The sequence below is a fragment of the Cyprinus carpio genome, chromosome A23 (assembly GCF_018340385.1).
Source record: "Cyprinus carpio isolate SPL01 chromosome A23, ASM1834038v1, whole genome shotgun sequence".
Taxonomy (NCBI): Eukaryota; Metazoa; Chordata; class Actinopteri; order Cypriniformes; family Cyprinidae; genus Cyprinus; species Cyprinus carpio.
The window spans coordinates 8,258,603-8,271,764 of NC_056594.1; the positions used below are offsets into that span (position 1 = coordinate 8,258,603).

The 13,162-nt window shown below is 37.6% G+C and overlaps 1 protein-coding gene across 1 annotated transcript; it reads right to left on the reverse strand.

Moving 5' to 3' along the window:
- Positions 1–884: 884 nt before the first annotated feature.
- LOC109052571 (transcription factor Sox-18-like) lies at positions 885–4,608 on the reverse strand. The gene is made up of 2 exons (XM_019069992.2): positions 3,945–4,608; positions 885–2,815 (listed from the first exon to the last, which is right to left on the reverse strand). The coding sequence occupies exons 1-2, from the start codon at positions 4,336–4,338 to the stop codon at positions 1,881–1,883; spliced, it is 1,329 nt and encodes a 442-aa protein (XP_018925537.1). The 5' UTR covers positions 4,339–4,608; the 3' UTR covers positions 885–1,880.
- Between the last annotated feature and the right edge of the window lie 8,554 nt (positions 4,609–13,162).

Here is a 13,162-nt window from a genome sequence, read left to right on the forward strand (position 1 = left end):
CAGTCAGTGTTGTTCTTTCCATTTAGAGAGCTGGTTAGGAGTGAAAAAATCTCCTTTTCCCTTGAACATCCTTCCCCCTACAGCACACACACACACACACACACACACACACACACACACACACACGCACACACAAACACACACACACACACACACACGCACACACACACACACACACACAGATTCATTCTATCCCAACCCTCAGTTTGCCCAGGATCTTCCTCTGTTATGACATTCCTGCTAATTTGATGGCTAATTAATTGGCGGGATGAAACTTTAGCGCACGGCAGCTGACCTGAACCTAACTGAGCCCACTTAACATCTTGGCAAAAGAACCTGTGGTGTGTCATTCAACAGACATCTGAATATAGTCAGCATGATATGAACGAAAAGAACACATGAAATGTGTATCATTGGATGTAATGAAATAACACACACTAGGCATCCTGCCTGAAATGTAAATGCTTTGGAAAGACTATTTTCCCTCTTGAAACACACTCTTATTTCAATCTTTTTGTTCTCCAGTACTGAATGAATCAACATGAGGGAGCATTTCTTTAATCTCAGAGCTGCCTTTTTTTGTATGAAGACATAAGAGAAGACAGTTTGAGTTTTGTTCTCCACAGTCCAAAATGTTTTCTTTTTGTCCGTGGTTTTAGAGGAAAAAATTGCTTAAAGAGCCAAACTCATTTTGTGGCTGATCAAAAAACTTGGAGGAGGGAATCAGAGAGACAAGACTGGATTACAACTTAAACATTGCGGCCCTGCTCTCACGCTCCGATTCTCTCAAAAGACATCAACAATTTCAGCCACATCACCATTTTATATAAATCAGCCAAATATACACCTGATTCAAGTATAATGATTTTGACAAATACCCAATATTTAGTGACAACTTTATTTTGCAAAATATGCATTGATACATTTTGATGTGTAATACAGTTTATTTATTTATTTTTTGTATTAAAACTGTTTTAAGAAGAAAAACATCTTTAAAAGTGCACTCTGTGGTGTGGGAAAGTGTGCTAGTGAAATACTATGTACAATTGTGTGTTTTCAATTTAATTGCTTTGATTTAATAGCTCTGAGACATTTTTATTTTATTGCAAACTCTTTTTATTTGAAGATAATTATTACCAAAAGGGGGAGAGTTGTTACCAACTCAACATGTTCCTCAAGTGCTAAGAGGATTACAAAACTTCATGTCCACATGAAATGCCCAATTCAAACACACTCAACCACACAGAAGGGAAAAATGCAAAAAAATTAGTCGCCAATGGATCAAAATATGTCAGATGTCACGAAAAAAAAAAAGAGACTGTTTGAAAGTTTGAAAGATATTAAGTGCAGTATAAAAGTCTTAAGTGGTTTTCACATACCCAGTGCAAAACATATTTTCATACAACTTTATATAAAATGTCTATAAAAATAGAAATAAACAATATGAAAGGCAATATATATATATATATATATATATATATATATATATATATATATATATATATATATATATATATATATATAGCAAAAGTATTCACATTCTTGACCTCCACGTCCCAGTACCCTCATTTGAGACCATAAGCATACAGTAGCTGGAGTCAGCAAAATTATCGGTTAAATTTGACCACAGTCTCAGAAAGTACAGGTTATCAAGACCAGAAATGACTAGTCATACTGTGAAATGCAATTTAGTGAAGTCTATACGATGAGAACCATCCTGTATAGAGTTCAGTAACCTCCAGTGATTCGTGAAACCGGGCAAGATGATTCCCTGAAGAAGGTAACTCGAATAAATCAAAAAGTAAAAAAAAAACAACAACAAAAAAAGAAGCTATATGTGCACCAGACTTCAGGACTGCATGGAGATTGCGGAAGCAGTTTTATCCCGTAATGCACGCACTGTAGTAGACGGCGCTGCTGGCGTCAGACAGGGCTGATATCAAAGCACTGCTCTCCTCGCAAGGAGCGTTCCTGCTCAATCGAGTCCTGCTTGCACTCAGGTATTGGTCAAACTCAATCCTGTCCACTTCGCCCCAGAACTCGGCCGAGGGTCCCAGCTGGTCCACAGCGTCCAGAGAGGGTGGAGCGACCTGAACGACCGCCGAGTTCTCGGGTGGTGGAGACAGCTGGCCCAGATGAGAGGTGAAGGCAGGCTGGGACTGACTGCTCCCGTATATCTGACCATAATAGCCTGCAGGTGTGGGATTGTGAGGAGCCTTGGAAGATTCTGGGAGGCTCATGTTGGGGTAGAGACTGTTAGGGTTCGTGGACTCGATGACCAGGCATTTTTCCTGCAGCGGGAGGCAGGCCATCGGAGATTTCTGGTTGAGGTGTGGGTGGGAATGCTGGAGGTTATGGGAGTTGTGGTGAGGGTGGTGGCCAGCCTGATGGTTTGGATGCTGGTGGTAGTTTATCCACGATCCCAGACCCACATCTTCCTGCATGTGAGGGGGGAAAAACACTGAATCTCCGCCTCCCTCCTCCAACATGTCTAGCGGTGACATCTCTGGCGTCGGAAGGCCGAAACTCTCCAGCTCTGGAGCTCCGGAGGGGTGGAGGTCTCGAAAGTGTCCCAGAGGAAGCAGCAGATGATGGGCATGGCGGTGTGGCGAGTAAGCATCTCCTGGTCCCGGGCCGCCAGCGAGGCCTTGGAGGAGCAAACCTGGTTCCACTCGTTTCATCTTCTTGGGCTGTTTCTTGCGTCGAGGACGGTATTTGTAGTTCGGGTGATCCTGGAGGTGCTGCAAACGGAGTCGTTCGGCTTCCTCCACAAACGGACGCTTGTCTAGTGTGCTTAGAGCCTTCCAGGATTGACCTAAAAACATCATCCAATCAGTGTTATTGTTTCAGGATTCATTGTGCTACTTTTTGTGTTTGCTGTTTTTGCTTTAGAATAAATATGATTTTTATCATACCTTGTTTAGTCACTACAATATTGTTCTAATTTAATGCATAAACAATGCCAGGTTATTGAGCCATATTCTTCTGATTATTTATAAAAAAAGTATTCAGTTTAGCTCTCTGGAATAAATATACAAATATAATCATGCACAAATGATTTTTTAAGGAGCTGTCACAATTATTACATTTGCAGCAGATTTGGTGAAAACAGATGTAACACAAGTACTGACAAACGTGTGTGTGACATGAGCGAATCATTACATGTAACTGGTGCGGAGCACCCGGGGTTGGGTTGTAGTATTTTAATTATTAATGGGTCAATGGCTTCAGACAATCGGCAGCTTGTGTGTCTGCCACAGCCCTGTTATATTTCAAAAAAATAAGGACATCATAATATCTCCCTGATAAACAGCCAAACACAAATATTGTGCAAGATTTACAAACTTTTCAAATGACTTCCATATCATGTGTGCCCAAGGCTTTTCTAATCAATAATTCTGAGCACCATACAAAGTTCACTTTTGAAAGATTTTTTAGTTATAAAATTAAGTTTGTAATAAGGTCATATGACAATGAAACAGCCTGATTGTAGAAGTAGAAGCTGGATGTGAATAAAGACATAATTTTGTGCAACATAAATATAATTTATAATATAATACAAAAATGATCACGTTTAAATTATTATATTCATTATGAACTTCATTTTATGGCCCTTTACTAAAGATTTAATTAATAATGTGGTCATCTTTGCTTGACCCAGTGCAATGCCATTTATTAGCAGTATAATTTTTATGGGTCTCATAACCAGTTATTCCTCTATTAACCTCATATTAATTTTTTTTTTTTTTTTTTAATATTTTATTTATAACATATTAATTAGCCAATTCTGACACATCAACATATTTGGTAATTTTATTAAACTCTTAATCTGATTTAAACCACCAGCTTTCAAATATGCCACATCTGAGACATCGCACCCCTGCCAATGCACTAGACTGACCTCAGCTTAACCCCCGTGATGTGCTGTATAGCGAGTGTCTTACCCAGCATCTTACTGAGCACGGCGTTATGCAGGTCTGGGTTCTGGATGGCCAGACGTTTGCGCTCATCTTTAGCCCACACCATGAAGGCATTCATCGGCCTCCTGATCCTCGACTCCCCCCCTGATTTCCCCTCGCCAGAGCCCAGGGTCAGAGCTCCAGCACGGGTTGAGTCCGGGCTTCCCGTCCTGGCCTCTGCTATGGCCCCTCCAGTTCGGGACCCTGTCCGTGTTCCAGAGGCAGGCACCGGTGCCAGCTCTGTGGTCCGGCTGCGGTCAAAACCATGTCCCCGGTCAGGGCCCGGAGTGCTGGAAGAGGCACCCCATGTCCCACGCTCCGCAACCTGGATGGGCTGAGAACTGGCCTCTTGACAGCAACTAGACTCAGATATATTCATTCCAGCAAGACCACCACGGTTAAAGCACGATGTTGTCTTTGGATAGAAGCAACACCAAGACGTCTCTATGCTACTTTAAGCTACTTTAAATACAGACTGACCAGTAACCCAAATGAAACAAATCATAAAAAGAAAGAAAAAGAGTTAGAAAAGACTGCACCCTTTGTTTTTGGATGTTTCAGAAGTATAAAATCCCACAGATGTTAGTGTTTTGTAACTCCTGCCCTCCAGACGGATAGTTCTTGTGCTGAGTTTGAAAGTTGTAGTGAGTTTTGATGAACCCATGCTGTACATATATACATGGCCTGAGCCAATCAGAGCATCGGCCCGGACAGGAGCAGCGGGAGGGGTAGTCAGTGGGAGTTCTCCTGCCCCCTTTTACAGCCTCCACAGACAGAGAGATGTAATCTGAGAGGGCCATTGTTTTAGGCCTGCAGTACACACTCATATAGGGCACATACACTAAATCACAACACACTTGCGCACACACAGGAACCCTGTTTGTACTGGGGGGCCGGGACCACAAAGAAAGCTGTGCACTTGAGTGTTAACAACTTGAGCGCAACAATGAGCGCAAATGTAAAGACATGGCAGTCAACACAAAGTGAAGAAAACAAACAAACCCAACACAACATACTCATGTAACATAACCATTTTAGATGCATTCAACCTTTGCCCTGAATATAAAGCAAAGCCTGCTCTCTGGTTTCTTGGTAGTATAAAATAACTATACTTAAAGTGATTTATAGACAGTTTTAACAGCTAAATATTTGTGGTCAACCCATAATTTATTTAAAAATACACTGTAAAAATACACTGAAAATGTGCAGTATTTACCCTAAAAAAAAAATTAAAAAAAGCAAAAATTCTATTGTAAATTATTTTGTGTAACCCAATATAGTCAGGCTGATTTAGACATATTAAACATTATATATTAATATATATTTGATTATATGTATTTACAGTGCAGAAATATTTATATACTGTAGGGGTGAGTGTAACGGCTGTTTAATTAAAATTGTGGACATGAAAAGTTCACAAATCTATAGCTAAAAAATTGCTAATACTTCAGCTTATGAATTGCTAATACTAAAAATTTGCTAATACTATATTTCATATACTTCATATATTTTTGATTATTTAAATGTTGATTTTAATTATTTCTCTCCCTCCCTCCCTATATATATTATATCCTTTTAGGTTTTTTTTTTTTTTTTTTTTTTTTGTCAAAAGACAAAAATTATGACTTAAAAAAAAATTACAAACCCGATTACAAAAAAGTTGGGACACTGTACAAATAGTGAGTAAAAAAGGAATGGAATAATTTACAAATCTCATAAACTTATATTTTATTCACAATAGAATATAGATAACATAACAAATGTTGAAAGTGAGACATTTTTAGATGTCATGCCAAATATTGTAAACAGTGGTAAACATGGCCTTGTCCCAACTTTTTTGAGATGTGTTGATGCCATGAAACTTAAAATCAACCTATTTTTCCCTTAAAATGATACATTTTCTCAGTTTAAACATTTGATATGTCATCTATGTTGTATTCTGAATAAAATATTGAAAATTGAAACTTCCACATCATTGCATTCTGTTTTTAATCACAATTTGTACAGTGTCCCAACTTTTTTGGAATCGAGTTTGTAAAAAAATCACACTTAGTTTGAGCTGCCATTATCCCTGTCTGGGTTTGTATGCAAACATTAAAGCATTTTTATTGCTCATCATTATTTTTATAGTCTAATGCGCTGAAATCATGGCTGTGCTCTGGGTGACAGCGGCAATATTACATGGCTGTCCGTGAAAAATGCAGCATAGGAGGAGGTGAGTCATTAAACAGCTGTGATTACAAAGAACTTCACAATTCACAATGAGCTTTATTAAATTCATGCAAGTAAAATGGAAAATATAAAAATAGTTATGTTTGCCAGTAAAGTGAAGTAGGGAGTAGACCGATCTCCATCACTCTTGTTATAAAAATAGTAGAAACCCTGAACGTGGATTGGTCGGGGTGGGCGACCTCTTAATGAGATGGGTTATCGGCTTGCCTTTCTACTTTAAGAAGGGTCACGGTCAACAACAGTTGAACACAATCGTTTAACCTCATCTAACTCAAGAGGATGTGAAAGTTAGAGACCAGCACTCTTAACTTCGCAAATGATTGTGAAAAACTATGTCCATGTGTTTAAAACTATGTACACAAGTGCATGTGTATGAAATGTAAAGTTGGTTTTTGATTTACCTCATAAGAATGTGAAGGAACCACACTTAAACATTCTCAAACATCCATGTGAAAACCACAAATTAGTCCTGTGGTTACTTGTCTCCACACCTATGCAATTCATCCAGTCTTAGACGGCTGCATCCAGCCAATTTCTCCCCCCATTGAGCACTACATCAATATTCTCGACTCTATGAATAAATGCAAGGTGAGGCATGAAAGTTCAGGGCGCACAGAATCGCACTGAGAGGGAAATGGAGTTTTATGTGTATGTGAAGTGGATTTAGCTCCATTAGTACAGTAGGCAGCTCAGGAGCAGGCCACGAAAGGCCATGAGAGGCGTTTTATTGTTCAGTCTATGAGGACTTGTCATCGTTTTCTGAAATATAATGGTGCTGGCATTTGTCTTTGGGAAAATGAGAGAGCTATTATGCAGAGAGGGTGATGGGTGTAAAAAGGGAAATGTGCAGCTGTAACCTTTAGAGGTTTTCTCTGCCTGACCTGTGGCTAAAATTTGTTGAACTTACAGTTGAACTTACATTTTTAGAACACTGAGCACAACGGTCAAATATGTCCATCAAACACACATTTACATGGTGAAACAATGGAAAAACAGTGCAGAGGAATGCAAAACTGAAAAAAAGACATTTAAAACTGGAATGAAATTATGAAATGGATGTACATCTATGATTCACATCTATTTTCTAAATGCATGTTATCAGTCTTATTTTGAACAATTCATCCCCCCAAATAATAATAATAATTCAACAACAGATCCAAGTCCCTGCCCAACCCTTTTTTTTTTTTCTTTTTTAACAATCGGTTTCACTTCGGTATACATCACAAAACGGAAGAAATCTGCTACTTCCATGAAACCTAAAAACAAAATTTTATTTAATAAAATAACATAAAACACATATTTTGATGTAAAAAAATATATTAATAATTAATAATGTTTTATTTTTAGCTGTAAAAAAATATATATAAATATTAAATTAATAAACAGAAAAAAAAAAATTATAAATAAAAAAAATATATATATATTTTAAAAAGGGTAACAGGAATTGCTTTGTGCTGTCTTCTTTATTGTAAAATCATACCAAATTATAAATATATACACACACACACACACACACATTTTTTCAAATACATATTTCTTACAGTTGTTTTTTTCAGTAATGAAAGTTTGATTATGGTTTTAGTTTCAGTTGACTATATTAACCCTGACCTTCATAAAACTGAAAGGTTTAAACTTTGTATTAACACTGCCTGTAAGATCTGGCATGGTGGGTTTGTGACATAACTTAAATGTAAATAAATACACACTCACTGTCACGATGTGAGGTAATGCACACATGAAGAAGAAGGAGGAGATGAAGAATAATAATCTTTATTAACCCACAAGGACATAACCAAAAAAAAAAAAACATCTACAACAAAACAAAAAAAAAACTAAACACAAAAATAAGAGCAACACAGAACTGAACTTAAATACACACGATAATGAGACACACACCGGAACATAATGATGAAATCAAATTAACAATCTTGACAACCAACAAGGAGCGGGAAACACAAACAGAGTCCATGGTGGTGTGACACTCACACATACATGCTTCTGCTGCGTCAGTAATTTACTGGCAAATATTGCGTGGGCCGTGGTGGACGGGAAGGTCTCTCCCTCTCATAGATGGTGAAAGTTGGCTACGTGACAGTGGTCTTCGCCTGGCTGTCTGCTCCGCACTCCCCCCGGACATTCTCACAGTAAATGTGTGTGCAGCCGTCTCACCGCTCCTCCAGTCCACCTCCTGCCGCCCCACCACCTCCAGAAACAGGAAGTCAGGGATGTTCCTGCGGGCCGCCGTGACGGGACCTGATAAGATCGAGAGATACCGCAGGAGAGCGAGAGAGGGATTTCTGAGGAAGAGAAAGGACAGCTGACCTTTGACTCACCCGACCCCTCGGGTGCTCTGGTGGAGGTGCCCGGTTTGGCGTGGCAGATCGCTGGTCTCCTGCCCGCCGCAAGCGACAGCACTCCCACTTCTCTGCTGTCTCTGTGTCTCTGTGAAAGAATGAGAGACGGGCACCACACCTACACCACAGCGGAAATTTGGCCAAGACTCCAGACTGAGCGGCTAGAGGAGGAGAACTTCACAACACTCTCTCATCTTTTATTTCTCTATTTACTGTACAGGGGGAGGACATACACAGACACAATACCACACACACAGGCATTTCGATGAACAAAGACTGTTAATGAGTGTGTGTGTTTGCTTTGATTATTGATGAATATGTTGAAGTCGCTCCAAACGAGTGTATTTGTGAGTGTGTGTGCTGGAGGTAAGTCTTATGAAATATTCATGTGCTGTTCTATTTTCTGCTGCTTGATGAAGGGAAGTTTGTGCTGATGGATTGAAGCAACTATGTTTGGGAATCCCCCATGTTAAAAATATTCTCACATCAACTGAAAACAGTTGATAGCCGTACAATAACACATACACATACATGCAGATTTTCATTAACAATTACCCCAGCTAATTTTCTTATGGTCATTTATTGTAGTTTATTACAGTTTTTTTTTTTTTTTTTTTTGGACAGTCACTAGGGCACATTTCTAAATACTGTAATTTTTTCAAAAACTTTTCACAAAGTGAGCACAACAGTCTATGTGGGCTAAGCTGTGTATATTATGTATCACTGCATTGCACAAAATCTCTTTTATATTACATCTTTCAAATGACATGAATTCTTTTATCACTCAGACACAAAAACCAAAGTGAAATTATAGTTTCACATAAAATTATAGTACATTTTAGTTTTGAAAAAGTGACCTATTTATTGAGAAATGAATGAGAATGTAAAAATCAGTTAGCAGACATTTAACATTATGGTACTGATGTGAAGCAAACTGGTCTATATATCTGTATATTTAAGTATATTTATGTCCTGCAAATCAAGACTGTTTACAATAATTTTCAAAAACAGCAAAATTTACTTTTCTTTAAATCAGCATGAATCGCACAAAACAGCCTTCTCAATATATTTTACTTCCATAACCCAACATATTTCCAAGTAAAACTTAATTTTCAATGAGAATCATTGATTTAATCAGTGAAATTGATTAGATAGTGAAACAAGAGGGTTACATACCAGAATGTGGTTTAGGTGGTTGGAGGGAAGAGGCTGAAAATTAAGAGGGATTTGTAATATCATCCAAAGACTTACTAGAAATACTATTATTGAAGAAATACAAATATTTATTTCACAAGGAAAATTTACAGTACATATTTTATATTGGTAAAAAATTGTTTCAAATAAATTCTTTTGAACTTTCTACCCATAAAAGAGCCCTACAAATGTACCACTATTTCCATACTAGTATTAAACTGTTTTCAGCATTGATAATAATAAGAATCTTTTCTTGAACCAGTATAAAAATCAGTATATTAGAATGATTTCTGAAGGATCATGTGGCACTGAAGACTGGAGTAATGATGCTGAAAATTCAGCTTTGACACCAAAGGAATAAATTACATGTAAAAAATCTTACAGACCCTAAATTTTTTGAACGGCATTGTATATGCCAAATTTGCCCTAGTCTGTTGCAGGTGGTTTTAGGGGGTGGGACCTTATGATTTTAGAGTGTATCTGATTGGAAATAATCTGTTGTGCAGGATGAGTCATCAATATTTTTGCATCATTTTTTGAGGAGAAAAACTTTTTCCACCAAAGTGGTTTTGTCAACTTTTAGGAGCATACCAGCATATGCAGATGGCATCAATAAACACTGATTAAAAGCCACTAACTATTTTTAACGTTGCTGCAGACATCACATCACATTTCTCTCTCAGTCTGTCTTCCATATCACATTCCTGTCTGATGATCCCATCTGAGTAATCTGAGGACAAAACTGCTGGAGCCCTTGGTTAGGAAGTGACTAAATTAAGCCTTGTCTGTCAGTCTCTCGCTCTTTCCCTTATGTTTAATAATCCCATATGAGTGTCTTACTGAGTTTTGAGGTGTGGCGAAACGTAGGTCACTTTCCCAGGGTACACCTCTTCTATCTGCAGCCTGCAGCCGCACTCCATCTCCCCGTTACCTTCCTCTGGCCCCCTGACCGGTCATGTTATGATAGTGACTTGGCTTGAGACAAAGGAAGTGAGAGCTATTTATTTAAATAAATCTTTTTTTCTGAAGGAACAGAATGAGGAATCAAAGTCATCTCACACAGATAAACAATGCTAGGCTAGCGAGGTTGATTAGCGCCCGGGTTTGGCTCTAAGAATATCCACTCGCTGACAGTGCAGTTGTGGTGCGGGAAAAGGCAGACGGAAGTGCAGTGTATTCAGAGCTGTGGCTGTGTCACAGAGACAGAGAGGATGGAAACGGCTTTGGGAGGCAAAACCACAGACGTTATGTGTGTGTGATTAGAACCCTGAACTGTGGGCTAAAACCGCGCTAAATGACAGACTATAAGAGCCATTACAAGGGTGAGAAAATTATTCTACAGCTACTAAGTTGCAGTATCAGGTCGACCTGGTGGAGGAAAGAACCTGCTAAATCACAAAGAACTCAAATCTGCGTTGTGCAAGATGAGTCATCCATATTTTTGATCTGTTTTCCTGGAGAAAAATGCATATTTAATGCATTTTAAATGCATATATCAAACCTGATCTCATGAGAAAAAGTAACTATTTTATGAGATGACGATTTCATATGAATTCATGAGAATTTATTTTGCAGCTATGTTGCAATATCAGGTATAACAGAAGAAAGAACATGCTAAATGGGTTAATTAGACCATTTAAGACTAGAAATTTCAAGGAATCACATGATTGATAAGGTTCATGTGACTTTTAACTTACACTGTGATCCTACCAATATTTGGTTATTTTAGGTTAATGATATAACTGGCAATATTTATAAGCATTTATATATTTTGTCACAGGATGTCAGACATGCATGGTGTTCTATAAATATCACAATGCGACAATATAAATAGTGAAATGCAGAAAATACATGTATTTTGTCATATGCATTTTTAATTATCATTCCTTTATTTATTTATTTAACCACAACCCCCAATGTTCTTCTACTTCTTATTGTTATTATTTATAGCAAAATACTTTTTTTATATTCATGACTAATATTTGTTTTTAAAAATTACTAACATTAAGATTATATATATTTTTTTTAAATGCAAAAGCGTTTGAATAAAAAACACTGTAAAGCACAGTTCCATGCGTTTGTTACTTTAAAGATGTCCTATTTCTGTTATTCAGTCATGTTAAATATTTTTTTTTTACTTGAAGACTTTTTAGGTTTCCTGTAAAGACTTATAATATTTTTGTGGCTATTTAGATTCACAACAAACATATCTTCACCCCAACTAAAGATAACTAGATCTAGCTAATCTTAATTCCAAAAGATATTTAGGAATACTAAAAGTTTCAAAAGCCACAATTAAAATAGCGATTATTACTATTACTACAAGTCTGACAGGCCACAGTAAAGTTCAAGTGGGTTTAATGAACTAACGGTCAACCCTGGAAGGTTAATTCTCCTGATATTTTTTTTAGTGTTTTATCTCAGTATGTTAGTTAAGTAATGGCTGAAATATGAACAATATACTGATTTTTGGATAAAAGAAGAGGGTGGCACAATTTATGATGTAGTCTCATGATAAGACACGGCTTTGAGAGGAATCTTGCAAAGTTTCACGTATTCCTGCGCTACACAACAAACAGATCTGGGACTGTTTTGTCTGCTGTGTTTTTCTGTCTTTCATTTCTCATTTAATGCTGTAAACTCTTAAATTCAAACTTTTGTATATTTACAGAACCAATCTCACTTTGCCATCTATATGCTCGGGAGGGCAAAAAAAACGAAAAAAAAAACGAGAGAGGCTTGTTTAATTCAATGAGACGAGCTGGTGTGCAGATAACCAGACTGCTTTTGTAATTCCACTGTGGGAGTGTAAATCAGATGTGGTGATTTCTTAGGTCAATGCTATCAGCGCTGGACACACAGGGACTTGGCCCAAACTCATGAGCACAGCGATCGCAGATTGCAACAAAAAGGAGCACCACAGGACGTCAGTTGACCTTCTATCAGCAAAAGAGTTTGCGTGGTCAGACATGACCCATAGGTCAAAGCAGGGCTCACCCAAACCCACAGGAGGGGAGGGAACAGAGATTTGTTCAACTTTGCCACTGTTTTTGACTTCTGTAATAAGTCCAGATTTTTGGTAACACTTTCCAGTGTACATATTACACATTACATGTAAATTAAATTGGTAACAAGAGCATAAAAACTAAAAGTCATGTTATGTGTTACAGAACATGTAACACGTATAGGATGGAAAAGAAAATAAATTTGTGGCACTTTGCGACTATTTTGACATTTAGATTCATTTTGGTAACACATGTACAGTGTAAATGCTAAACATTACGTGTAAATTAAGTTGGTAACAACAACAATAAAAGTAAAAACACTGTTACATGTAATGTAACACAGGAGCCAAAAGAAAATAGATTTGCTGCACTTTGCCACTGTTTTGATTTCAAGATTCATGTTGGTAACACTGTACTC

Bases quoted from the DNA above. Each gene is read 5' to 3' on its own strand.
- LOC109052571 (XM_019069992.2), bottom strand. From the start codon at position 4,338: ATGAATATATCTGAGTCTAGTTGCTGTCAAGAGGCCAGTTCTCAGCCC. The intron at 2,816-3,944 runs GTAAGACACTCG...TGATGTTTTTAG, and splicing joins CGTGCTCAGTAAGATGCTGG to GTCAATCCTGGAAGGCTCTA.